General features: G+C 43.3%; 1 protein-coding gene across 3 annotated transcripts; it reads right to left on the bottom strand.

Moving 5' to 3' along the window:
* Window positions 1-4,308: 4,308 nt before the first annotated feature.
* Window positions 4,309-13,521, bottom strand: VCPKMT (valosin containing protein lysine methyltransferase). 3 transcript variants are annotated; one of them, XM_054028129.1, is made up of 6 exons: window positions 13,260-13,521; window positions 11,981-12,091; window positions 11,527-11,599; window positions 10,351-10,470; window positions 8,152-8,253; window positions 4,309-4,851 (listed from the first exon to the last, which is right to left on the bottom strand). In XM_054028129.1, exons 1-6 carry the CDS (start codon window positions 13,481-13,483, stop codon window positions 4,780-4,782), a joined length of 702 nt encoding a protein of 233 aa, XP_053884104.1. In that variant the 5' UTR covers window positions 13,484-13,521; the 3' UTR covers window positions 4,309-4,779. The 3 variants fall into 3 exon arrangements, with proteins under 3 accessions (XP_053884104.1, XP_053884103.1, XP_053884102.1); XM_054028128.1 differs by having other exon boundaries at window positions 4,309-4,847; window positions 8,149-8,253; window positions 13,260-13,519; XM_054028127.1 differs by having other exon boundaries at window positions 4,309-4,847; window positions 8,144-8,253; window positions 13,260-13,514.
* Window positions 13,522-13,898: the final 377 nt, after the last annotated feature.

The raw sequence follows: 13,898 nt of genomic DNA, 5'->3' as shown, positions 1-13,898 counted from the left end.
TCAGAGCCTCACATTTGTGCATTTGTTCAGTTACTTATAGCACCAAAAGTTGTAGAAGAGCTGCACTGCTGTGTGCTCATGAGGTCATCAGGTGTAGTAAGGGAAATAAAGCCAGAAGGGTCCTGGTAGGCAAATGAAAAAGGAACTAATTAAAAGTAAGCTTAAACATTAAAATGTGTTTGTGTTTAAATCTACACAAATACAGTCTGCTGTTGATGATGTGGATTGTTAAGAATTGATTGTAAATTTTTAATGTTTCATCTCACCTTTAGATTTCAAGTTTGAACCTGTTTCGAGAGTAGAGTTGTTCAAGCGATATGAACAGATTATCAAATCAAAGAAAAGCAATGCCACCTACAGGAGATGCGTTGTCTTACAGAAAATCACTATCCAATCAGTGGCCCAGTCTCAAAGAAGAGGTGCAGTGCATGTAAAAGGACTGTATTTTGGGTTTGCACTTTGTTGAAACGCACAGTACCATTCTGAGGGTGAACAATTCAGTGTCTCTCTCCATGGCTAAATAGAATTAAACATTTACAATCCGATGCATATTATCTTGTTGCAAAGGATGTCTGTAGCTACACTAAGGGGGGGGAGGGATAGCTCAGTGGTTTGAGCATTGACCTGCTAAACCCAGGGTTGTGAGCTCAATCCTGAAGGGGCCATTTAGGGATCTGGGGTAAAAATCTGTCTGGGGATTGGTCCTGCTTTGAGCAGGGGGTTGGACTAGATGACCTCCTGAGGTCCCTTCCAACCCTGATGTTCTATAAAGCTATTGCTTTTACATTGTAAAATTATGCATCCAGCCACTGCTTTAGATCTAAATATATTAAAGATTTGCCCACCAAGAGTAGCTAGAGGTACAATTTTAGGCCAGCCCAGCTGCTTGGCAAGATGCTGAGTGGATGGACACTTAGACGGAGTTTGAGCTGTGATATTTCAGAGTAGAGGAGATACTGTACTGGCTCCTATCTGCTGTGGAGCAGACACTCAGCCTCTCGGTGAGTAAAGGATGGAGGTGAGCGTTCACATTGTCTGTGTTCTTTGATAGGCAGCATAGATGAATGTCCTGACATCAGGCTCAAAAACTAGAGACCACACTTGACTACTTCACACCCAGTAAAACATGCAATGGAACGGAGGGGTCAGTAGTAAGCAAACTCCACGTCAGCTACAACTATAAACTCTTCCGCTTCCCACAAAGGTTTAATGTCCTTTTACACATGTGGAGCAGGGGCCAACTTAGACTCTTGATTATGATCATCTACCTTTTTATCCTCTTGGTGTGGGGAAGAATCCATATTGATAAGCACTGTGGGAATCATCCGATAGGCACCTTCCTCTCATCTTACCGGATAGATCACACTTGTTTCCAGCAGATTGAACTGACACTGCACTAGTAAAAATGGGTCCAGTCACTGCAGCCCTGCCTACAGCTGAACTGGTAGGAGACGTAGTATATACAAGGTGCCCTTGCCAGCAACGAGACTCATTTTTACCATTGTGTTAATTAAACCTGCTGAAAGTGAGTTTCAAGAAAGAGAATGCAGCAGAAGTGAGTTTGCCTTTCTGGGGAACCCACAAGAGCCAGCCAACAAAAGCAGAGTTACCAGTCCCCCACGCCACAGTTGCCGCAACAAGGCAACAACAAGCTGCTTTTAGGGGGTATATTTTGCTGCCCCCTCTTGAGAAGTGTCTTTCTGAAAGCATCTCCCCCAACTCATTTCTCCAGAAGGCAGGAGTTGGGAATAAAACAGCATCAGGTCTAAGGACTGGTCCTTGACTCCAGCTGGGTTAAAAAGTTTCCTCTACATAAAACTGAAGTCGTGCCAAGAAGCTGTGCAAAGTAGCTGAGTTTTAACATCTCCCCCTCTTACTGGGTGGAATCAGTTGTATGTTACCATTTAAATAGCAAGGGGAGTATGAAAGGGCTTTCCCACTCTCCTTAAAGGAGCACAATTCACATATTAGAAACACACAACTAAAGAGTGCAGGTAGTGAAAAGAAGCCAATCGGACAGGTGGATTATAATTTATAGTAGCCACCGTCATTCCTCCTCATAACATTTTTAAAAAGCTGAACTCCTGTGATAAGAAAAATATTGAAAGTTTAAATCTCAAAGTCAAGTAGTTCGGTTACTTTACATAGATACCCACGGTGGTTAGAAATACCGCTCCAAGACCTACATTACCAATGGAAACTCATGGCCCTGCCAAAGTACAGTGCGGCTGTGATGACTGAATACTTCAATGGGAGGCAAGGACAGGGAAGAAGCAACTCTCCTTCCCCCAGCAAACCCTTCCACGCCAACCTAGCCAGAGTAGGGAAGGTTTTCACAGTGACTTGATTCTGCTCCCACTCAGCTCAAAGGGAGCTTACGGGTTTGTCTACACAAGAAAAAATGTCCAGCATAGTTATCTACTTATCCTGTACAACTCCCCATGTGAATGCTTATTCTAGAAAAAGAGCGTTCACACAGAAAGTTATCAGTATAACTATAGTGGTATAATTATGCTGGTAGATTTCCCAATGTAGGTAAAACTGAAAAGTTACCAAATTCCTTGCATTATAGGTTGACAGAACAATTACATTTCAAGGGCAAACTCACAACTGCATACTAAAATAAGAGTGCAATCCACGTTGGCCATGCTATGCAAAGACTATGCAGCGAAGTGCAAGGTTTACAAGGAATGCTATGAAGGGGCATTAAACAGAAGTCACAGTGCCAGAATTTAACCAACCGACTCAATAAATGCCTTGCCCTGTATCGTTAAACCTTAATCCCTACAAAGTAATCCATGACTAGGGTTTAAGTAATGTTCACTGGCACCAAACATATAAGCTTTTGAAGTTTGAAATATTGCCACATTTTGTAATATGTAACCAATATAAAATTATGGGACACACTCCGTACCTTACTCAAGTAGTACCGTTGATCTCAAAGCGACCACTCATGGATTTAAGATGGCACAATCTCGCCATGTCTGATTAAACTATGGCACAGAAGCAAGAAAAGGTTTTCTACCAAAATTAAATCTCATTAAATATTCATTTAGCATTAAGATGGACCTTAGCAATCAAAGCTGACCTGATTAGCATGTTACAAGGACTATTTTAAACTCACCAGAAAGTCATATTTTGACATTTCAATTACTAACATTGGAAATAAATACACACACGGAGTTAAGTAGAACAATCTAGCATATGTCAGGGTCCATCTTGTTATGTGGGGTTTGCATCGTGCCTAGCACAATGGGGTGCTGGTGCATCACTGGGGCACCCCGAGACACCACCACCATATAAATAATAATATACAAACTGTAGCTAAGGATAAAAAGTATCAGGTATATTTAGTATATAGAAGTGAAATAGAAGTATTAATTAATATTGTAACACAAGGCCTACATGACTCAGGCCTGTAAAATATTTAGCTTAGCCAAATTAGGCGTTAGGATAAGTTAGCATAAGTAAGTTAATAATAAACCCGCTGAGTTGGTGTCTAGGTTTGTGATATGCTGATATTTTGAAAATAACTGCTGAGTGATAAGGTGATATAAATGCTAATTAGTAGGAGAGGAACTAAAAAGTTAGCCTATGCAAACAGGGAACCCCAAACATAGTGAGGTGTGGAAGTGCAAATAAGGAAAAGGGGTTAAAACCTTCATAAATACGTATGAACCCACATGGGCATCAACCTACCACATCAGAAAAGTTGTCTCCTGGCCCGTGTACCTCGGTGGGGGGAGACAACAAAAGGATGACCACTAGTAGTAGTGGTGGTGGTGGTGGTGATGATGATGATAGCGAGGATGAGAACTAACACTTCAGGCTTTTCTGCAAGGGGGGAGGTATAGCTCAGTGGTTTGAGCATTGGCCTGCTAAACCCAGGGTTGTGAGCTCAATCCGGGGGGGGGGATTTAGTTGGGCATTGGTCCTGCTTTGAGCAGGGGACTGGACTAGATGACCTCCAGAGGTCCCTTCCAACCCTGATATTCTATGTGAGTAATGCAAATACCATCATTCTGGATTGGTTGGTCTCTCCTTTATCAGACTGTACTGTGTATTGTTCAGTTAGCTAATAAAAGTAATTAGTCTAGAAAAATCAATGTTGCATCTCTGTTGTTCACTTTGGGGCAGGCTCTCTTCTATTGATAACCTCTCTACTATAGTCATTCTTGGGGGCTGATCTCTCCTAGATTAAAGTAGGTGTAAACCTCCACCTTGAGGTGGGTAATTAGTTAAAGTAACCCATAACTATAGATAAGGCTACAAAACTAAGTGCAGAACAAAAGCTAACCAAGAACCATCTCAAGTACAAACTCTTTATGAAGTATACATAGACATCTGCTCTTAATTTAAGGTGAAATTCAGTCAGGATAAGGAGTTTCTTCTTCGGGAAAAGTGGGTGACCTTCAGCTTCCTGCACGCCCCCCTGTTCAGGCAGGCTTTGTTATGGAACGCTTGGATCTGATTGTTTGAACTCAGCACATTGAATGTGTCTCCAATTCACCAGTGTGGCCCTCCCATCTAGACAGATGGCCCATGCAGATGAATGGAACAGGACATCAGTCTAGATTACATTTCAGTCCCATTTTTAGCTCTCTCTTGGTGAGGCTGCTTTGTCAATATTAACAGATCTCGTTTGTCCTCTAAGACGGACACTGCCTGTGGTTCTATAGCAAATGACCCTCTGTCTCCTTATGTCTCATCCTGAATCCGCCGTCTAGAAGACATTCTGTAAATTTTGCCATGAACAGCTTTGGAGACAGCCTCTTTGAATTAATTGACACGCTCTCTTCTCTCCAGAGGATCAGATAATATGGTCAAAGATCTCACGATGGGAAATTCTGAAAAAAAAAAAAAAAAAAAAAAAGATTTAAAACTCAAACACAGGTTTTTAAATGGCCCATTTGTATTTAAACACTAGCTCTGGATATGTTGTATCACTACACTCTGTAAAATATATTCTCCATATTACATCATATAGAAAGAACATGATCTAGCTACCATGAACAACGTCTCCAAGGACCTGATTCATAGACCAGCGTCAGTGCTAGGCTGTGCGTTAGAATGTTTGTCATTACAACAAGCAGCAAGTTTAACATAAAACTGTATTGCGTTCCTTCCACTGACTCCTATGCTTAGCAAATGTCAGACAAATGCAGATGGTCTTAAGCATTATTCCTAAAGGGAACATAATGAAACTCATGGTAATGACTAGCTCTAATAGGTAATTCCAAGTTAAAAACCACGTATCCTTAAAGTTTCCAGTACAATGTTGTTACACCTAAGATATCCAACAGTAACTCAATTGTCCCATTTAGAAAAACAACACCCCCACATCAACTATTCATTTTTCTGTAGTGCTTTTTGGAGATGCACCTTTTTTGAAGCGTTTAAGCAGTTTCCCCTTTTCAGATCTCCATTTTAAATGCTGGACCTATTGGTATAAGTGTACAAAAGACCTAATTTCATACAGCCTTGTGACACTTTTCTGTTTCCAGCACTGAAGAAACAGTAGTAGTCTAGGGCACTGTTTCTGTAGGATACTTTTATCAAGTTGGAATTTGCTAGGTTTTGCTGTAGGAAATTACAAGATAGCATTTCAAAGGACAGACATTTTCAGGAGCTATAATGAAACTAGACTGTCTTATAATTCACTATAAAAGCATCTGTACTATGCTTTTCAAGGTAAGTGAAATGTGCAAGACGTTAACTAAAGCATTTTATTACATGAGCGAACTCAGGGCTTGGCAGCTATTGTTTTCTTCCAAACAATAAACAGACAACTTTACCGTAAATCATAGAATCGTAGGACTGGAAGGGACCTCTAGAGGCCATCTAGTCCAGTCCCCTGCACTCATGGCAGGACTAAGTATTATCTAGAAGACCATACCTGACAGGTGCTTGTCTAACCTGCTCTTAAAAATTTTCAGACATTAAGGAGAACAATTTTTCTCTCTCCTCGTTGTAACAACCTTTTTATGTACACGTCTACTGCGATAGAACGCGACCTGATATAACGCGGTAAAGCAGCGCTCCAGGGGGGCGGGGCTGCGCACTCCGGCGGATCAAAGCAAGTTCAATATAACGCGGTTTCACCTATAACGCGGTAAGATTTTTTGGCTCCCGAGGACAGCGTTATATCCGGGTAGAGGTGTACTTGAAAACTGTTATGTCCCCTCTCAATCTTCTCTTCTCCAGACTAAACAAACCCAGTTTTTTCAATCTTCCCTCATGTTTTCTAAACTTTTAATCATTTTTGTTGCTCTTCTCTGGACTTTCTCCAATTTGTCCACATCCTTCCTGAAATGTGGAGCCCAGAACTGGACACAATACTCCAGTCGAGGTCCAATCAGTGCAGAGTAGAGCGGAAGAATGATTTCTCGTATCTTGCTTACAACGCTCCCACTAATACATCTCAGAGTGATGTTCGCTTTTTTTTTTTTTTTTTGGCAAGTGTTACACTATTGGCTCATACTTAGCTTGTGGTCCACTATGACCTCCCAGCTCCCTTTCCTAGGCAGTCAGTTCCCATTTTGTACGTGTGCAGCTGACTGGTCCTTCCAAAGTGGGGTACTTTGCATTTGTCCTTATTGAATTTCATCCTATTTACTTCAGACCATTTCTCCAGTTTGTCCAGATGATTTTGAATTTTAATCCAAAGCACTTGCAACCCCTCCCAGCTTTGCATCATCTGCAAATTTTATAAGATGAAGATAGTAAACAGAACCGGACCCAGGAGAGATCCCCACAGGACCCCACTTGATATGCCCTTCCAACTTGACTGTGAACTACTGATAAACTACTCTCTGGGAATGGTTTTCCAACCAGTTATGCTTACTACCTTATAGTCGCTCCATGTAAGGTGTATTTCCCTAGTTTGTTTATGAGAAGTCATGCGAGACAGTATCAAAAGTCTTACTAAAGTCAAGATATACCACATCTATCGATTCCTCCCATCCACCAGGCTTGTTACGCTGTCAAAGAAACCTACTAGGTTGGTTTGACATGAATTGTTCTTGACAAATCCATGCTGTTACTTATCACCTTATTATCTTTTAGGTGTTTGCAAATTGATTGCTTAATTATTTGCTCCATTATCTTTCCAGGTACTGACGTTAAGCTGACTGGCCTGTAATTCCCCAGGGTTGTCTTTATTTCCTTTTTATAGAGTGCCACTATAACTGCCCTTTTCCAGTCCTCTGGAATCTCTTCCATCTTCCATGACTTTTCAGAGATAAAACGCTAATGGTTCAGATATCTCCTCAGACAGTTCCTTCAGTATTCTAGGATGTATTTCATCAGGCCCTAGTGGTTTGAAGACATCTAACTTGTCTAAGTAATTTTTAACTTGTCCTTTCCCTATTTTAGCCTCTGATCCTACCTCATTTTCACCAGCATTCACTATTAAACATCCAGTTGCTACTAAAAAATATATATATATTTTTTAAAATGACTAAATCTGAAATTCTTTTTCTCCACAAATATTTCAACTTAAGCTTCCTTTTAAAGCCTGTGTTGTTCAAGTGTATTTGCAGACTTGGGGCCTTATTTGATATCTATTTTTAAAACTTTTTATTTCACCTTTAAGCTTGATGTTTTGGAAAGTTGAAGACCTCTTATCTGGCACAATTAAGCCAGCCATTTCCAATTATTTAGGTAGCATATCAACCAAGAAGTTGACAGAAATACTATTCCCTACGAAGCTATTACACTTTGCCATTCAGACCCACCCTATACTATAAAATACAACATCAGGGAACCTGGTTCCAGTTAGCTTGTCCCCAACCCGGTTACAAATGTAGTTCCAGTTTGCAATGTGGATTGGACGTTAACCTTGTTTCCTAACCACTCTAAAGTCTTGCTCATGGAATGTATAACGAAAGCTTATGTTCAAATAAATGTGTTAGTCTCTAAGGTGCCACAAGTACTCCTGTTCTTTTTGCGGATACAGACTAACACGGCTGCTACTCTGAAACCTATACTTGTATGCAGCAGTTACAGATACATACTGTAGCATTGGGAATGGTGGCTGAATATTACTTCTGTCTCCTCACACTCACCCACCAGCTCAAATTATGCTGGGTAAACCACAGTTTTGCAAATTCTTGACAATCTCCAATATGCCAATAAAAAATACCCTGCCATTTTTTTCCTTCGGATGTTCAAGATGTGAATGTCCTCACTCCGATACTCCTCATCATGTTCCTCCAGTGGAACCTTTTCCAACTCAAAGTCCATCTGGAGCAGCTGTTATTAAAACATAAAAGGTAGTAAGCAAAATACTCCTAGCAATGTTGACATTTTAACATACCTTTAAGTGCATTCATTTCTCTGACGGTCCTAAAATATTCTGCATAAAGCAGCTATGCTTCAGGAGGTGAGAAAGCACAAAGGATCCCTCTCTTCCACAGAAGTTTGTTGATTTAGCTAATTAACAATCTTTTTTTTTTTTTTTTACACCACGGAGCACAGTTATTTTAATTTTAATTTATCTGGTGCAAATCCAGAGTCATGTGCACTTCCCAAAATTTAAGAACCAACAGGAAAACTTAAAATCAGTCAAAATAGTGTTTCAATTCCTCAAATCTCCAGTTCTTAAATTCCAATTAAAAGGCTCTTCCACAAAAACTAAAGTACTAGGCCGAACCACATACCACCACCCATCCTTCCCTCAACCTCCCTAAATGCCAGTGAAAAAAGATGGGCTTTGCAGCATGCCTGGGAAGTTAATCTGGATTCTGGCAAGCCAAAGAAGGAACCTCGTGAGAACATCTGACCCGCTCTTGTTTATATTGTGGGAGCACTGGCTCTAGCACCAGCACTGATCTCAACTCTGGCAACATGGCAGTATTCCTCAGGTAACCAGGCTCCAAACCACTCAAGATATTGTTAGGGCCACTACCATGAAACATACCCCAAAGCCAATGCAATGCTCAGAGTATTGGTAATGCTGGCATACACAGACATTATTCTGAAATCCTTGCCCTCTTCCCCAGCCCATACTACGCTTTCTGTAGGCCCCAGTGCCCACATGCAACAGCTGCGCTTTGCAGATGCAGGGCCAAACTTTGGACTCACTAGCACCTCCACAACTTCTGACTATTTGGCCTGCAGTACCTCCGGGGAATCCAGCTGTTACCCATGATTTGGTTTTTCTACCAGCTATGAAATACTATGCTGTGACGATGAGGTTCCCAGACCAAGATATAATTCCTCTATGCCACGTACTCATGCTCTAATATTGACATATAGGGGGAACATTTTGAAAGTGCTTAAGGTGGGTATGTCTACACAGCAATTAAACACCCACTGCTGGCCCGTGTCAGCTGACTCGGGCTCACGGGGCTCAAACGGCAAGTCTGTAAAATTACAGCGTAGACTTTCAGGCTTGGGCTAGAGCCCAAGTTCTGGGATCCTCCCACACTGCAGGGTCCCAGAGCTCAAACATCTACACCACCGTTTTACAGCCCAAGCCCCGAGAGCTCAAGTCAGCTCACACGGGCCAGCCCTGGGTGTTTAATTGCTGTGTAGACATACCCTGAGTGACTTAACAGCTTAAACCCGATTTTCCAAGCTCATTTAGGCACTTCAGCTCCTAAATCCCACTGAATTTCAATGAGACTTATGCTCCTAAATCATTTGTGAAAATGGGGTCTACGCTCCTAAGTCACACTAACACTTCTGAAAATTGTACCTATATTCGGAATATACCAAAAGCCTATGCTTTTAAAAGAGCATTTTGAAGAGATTTCTTTAAAAAAACTGAAAGGACTAATTTTAAATCTCTGAGACCCTGTTTGGGAACATCAAGCCAGCTGTTGGGGGACAAAAGAAAAGCAAAATGCTAATGTACTCATGTCTATAAAAGTGACTGCATTATTCTTTTTGCAGACACTGACCTATACATGTGGTGCTCTTTCATTAATTGATAAGCTCTTTCAAGCAGCACAGACAACTATTTGACTCCCTTTGTGACTCTGGTTTACTATGCTCACAACGAATGTGAATTATCAAAAGCATCAATGCAGAACTAAGGTGGGTTTTTTTGTTTTTTTAAAAGAGAGAATTTCTTTTCCCAAAAAAGGAGATTATTTAAATAAATGCATAGATAGCATCTACCAATAAACCACAAAACACAATTTAAGCAACTGGTGATCAACTCCTTCCCTGCATCTGAAAAAGTGTTCTCATCCAAAGTCACATGGAATTTTCCCACAACAAACGTACTTGACTTGTACTATGCATTGTACTTGTACAGAGACACAGAAGGGTCTGTGGATTTCAACTGAACAATTACACAGTCCTCATATACACAAAGCATGCGCGACGGCGAAGGACACTTACCTCAAAGTATTTTCTCTCTATTTCCGGGTTCTTACCCATAGTCCTTTGTTCATAACAACATATGATACAGGTATCAGGACCTGACAGGTCTTTCAGGGTCTTCAGTAATGGCCCTAATGACTGACCAAAAGAGATCAAGTATTTGCCACTTAGACTTCAAAATTCACTTTACTACTACTACATTCCATAAATAGAGACAAGTTTCACCGAACTGGACACTTTCCTATTTTACTTTTCAGACAGCGAGTTAGATTTAGTATAGTACCGAGGACAAGTGACATGTAGGTAGCAGAAAGGATAAATGGAAAAACAAGTTGCAATATGCGATTGCTTAGAAAAAATGGCCTTTTACATATTTTACATACATAGATCAACCTATACATCTATATCATCTAAGCCAAGGATATCCTACACTGCTAAAGTTTGAAATATGCAAGATTACTTTTTCTTCACAGCAATACATTGGACTTAGACACCTGTTTTCAAAAATTAAAAAAATATCTAACCAGACTTAATGTTAAGATGTGATTTAGGGCTAGAGATTGTCCTCTAGGAAAAAAGGGCTCAGAGTTGTAGGGCGGAGGATCTGGAGGCTGGTGAGAAAACTAAAAGAGTCAGGAGCGCTAGTTCCTTCAGATTGCTTCCCCAGCCCAGATCTTGTGCTAGCCTCAGTTCAGGTGTACCACAGGGAGAGAGTTCTGCAGAGGGGGATGGACCAGAAGGGCCACTTTCTGAAGCATGGTTTCTCCTCCCAACAGACCCATGGGGAATCCACGTAGGAGATAATGCTGAGCCTTTAAGCATCATCGTATAAGATTTCCACTGATAGACAGTGAAACTCTCCAGTATCAGCTATCAGTGTTTTATTTCCCTACAACTCCATGGAAAAAAAAGATCGGGCACAATTCTGAATTACTGCTCTCAAAAGATCTGATTCAGGCCCTGTGCCACATGACCCTAAATGTGTTATTTGCTCATTCTTAAAATTACAGCTTTTAAAATTCATCATTCAATACTCAGCCATCAAATAATGTTCCTCTGAGCCACACAGATTGAAAACTAGTGGCAATATTTATTTAAAGATTTTAATACGAATTCCAGTCTCTCACACCAAATCCAAAATTCCCAGGTTCTTTCCAGTCAAATGCATTATTTCTACAGTTTTCAAATAGTTACCTCCTCATAGTAAATGCAGTCAGCCATAAGTATATAATCTGGTGCAGGCAGAAATTCTTTTACATCTTCACCCCTAGAAAAAGTGAACAGGTAAATATAAAATGCAAATTTTAATTATAGAAAAAAAATTGTATGTTTTAAAAGTGTAACATTTAGTGCAAAATCTTTATGACTTTGGGCTAAGTCCTCCACTACTTATTCCACTGTATATTTTAGGGGAATTTCCATTTTTACAAGTAATCTATCATATCACATTTTCCAAACGTATTTTGAACTTAGACTGAGCTCTTTTGGGAAAGGCTCTCCTTTTGTTGTGTTTGCACAGTACCTAGCCCAAGGGTGTTCTGGTCTGTGATCAGGGCTCGTAGGTGCTCTGATAAAACAAATATTTATTATTAAAGTTCTACAGCAATTGTGTATAAATTAAATATCAAGATTAAAAGATTATACAAACCATTTCAGTACCTTGGCTTGAACTGAGCCTGTGACAAGATGCTTGTTCTTTTCAATATTAATATTCAGCAAATCCTGAAGTTCCTCAAGATCAGTGACCGTAACATCTGCCCTACAAAAGAAATATTTTTAATTCATAAAAAGGAAGCCCCAGAAACACAAATTTAAGACTCCTTATTAATGTTTGAAAATAGACATATCTGTAACCTCTTTCATTCCTTTTGGAAAGCTACTGCAGACTAAAGTCATGACTTAATACGTGCTGAGTTACTTCAGCAATTCACACTCCTATTCTGATGGAAAGATGACTTGGCTCACAAAATACAACTTGCCATAAAATTTAAGAGGGTTAGACCAAGAAACAGGATTCTACTACAACTCCTACAAAGTGGGATCCTTGTAGGAAAACAGAGTGATATTTGCATTGAAGGCCCCACCTGTACTTTAAACTCCCAGGTGAGTTCCAATGTAAATTTGCATAACTTTGGTCTCTCAGCATAATCTATGCTGGAAAAAAAAACAAAAAACCCTGGAGCATGGCCACGACCAGCCCAAGTCAGCTAACATGGGCTCACAGGACTCAGGTGCAGGGCTAAAAATTATTCAGGCTCGGGCTAGCACCCAAGCTCTGAGCCCCATGCCCCTTGCCAAATTTCAGAGCCCAAGCAGGAACGTCTACACTGCAATTTTTAGGACCAAGCCAGTTGACCCAGGCTCTGAGACTTGCTGCCATGGGTTGGGGTTTTTTTACAGCATAGATCTCCCTTCCGGGTATGTCTACACTGAACACTAAGCCCAAGTGTGTGGGAGCCGGGCTTGTGACTAGGTTTTTCCAGGCCTGTGCTTGAGCCTCCACGCGGCGCGGTAAACCCGGGTTTACCATACCGGACCTGGCCCTACCGCACGACACAGCCCTTCTGACTCGAGCTGTGTCCACACTCCAGCCTGACAGGGCACAGACCCAAGTCACAGCAGGATCCCAGGCCCCGGGCCCGGCTGCGCCCCCTGATTCCTGCACAGGGGGGGGGGGGGTCGGGCTCAAACCCGACTCACAGCCCCCAGCTGCGTGTGTGGCCCGGACATACCCCGAGGGCAGCCCCGACCTAGGGATCAGCAGCGGGCCCCTCAAGGGGCGAACTAACGCCCCCGATCCGCCCCCAGGACCTGGGGTTCGCTTGAGCTCGGATCCACCCTGGCGGCTGGGCCCATGGCCGGGGGCGCCTCACCGCCCTCCCGCCCGGCCCGGCCCGGCGAGCCCCCCGCCGCCGCCGCCGCCCTACCCCAGCGTGGCCGCCATGATGCCCACGGCGCCGGTGCCCGCGCCCAGCTCCAGCACGGCGCGGCGGTGCAGGGCCCGGCCCGGGGCCCCGCGCTCCAGGAACTTGGCCAGGACCAGGGCGGCGTCCCACACCACGCAGCCCACCCCGCCCGCGCCGCGCTGCTGCAGCCGCAGCGCCGAGCCGTCCCGCTTCTCCAGCGTCCGCACGAAGCCCGGCTCCGCCATGGCCCCGGCCCGGCCCGGCCCGGCTCCGGCTCCTCACAGCACAGGCCGCTCCCCGCCCCCGGGCCCGGCTCAGAGCCGCCTCCCGCGGGCCCCTGCCCACCCCCAGGCCGTCCCCCCCTCCCCTTCTCCGCTACCCCGGGGGTGGCGCCCCCTGCCCCGACTGCTCCCGCCCCGCCCCCTGACTGTGCCCACCCGGCTGTACCCCCAGATGGTGCCCGCCTGCCTGCCCCCCTCCTGTCACCCCCTGCCCGAGACAGCGTCTCCACCAGTCCCACCTCCTCCCCCAACATCAACCGGCATCCCCATCTCCCCTGCCCGATGATGCCCAACATCCATCTCCCCACCTCCCTCACCCCCTTGGCATCTCTGTCCCTGCCAAACCATGCTCCTGGCCCCCCAGCGAAGAGCATGCCCT

This window comes from Malaclemys terrapin, chromosome 4, assembly GCF_027887155.1.
Source record: "Malaclemys terrapin pileata isolate rMalTer1 chromosome 4, rMalTer1.hap1, whole genome shotgun sequence".
Classification (NCBI taxonomy): Eukaryota; Metazoa; Chordata; order Testudines; family Emydidae; genus Malaclemys; species Malaclemys terrapin.
Note: the sequence above shows the minus strand (reverse complement) of the source record. Positions and strands in the feature narration are given on the sequence as shown.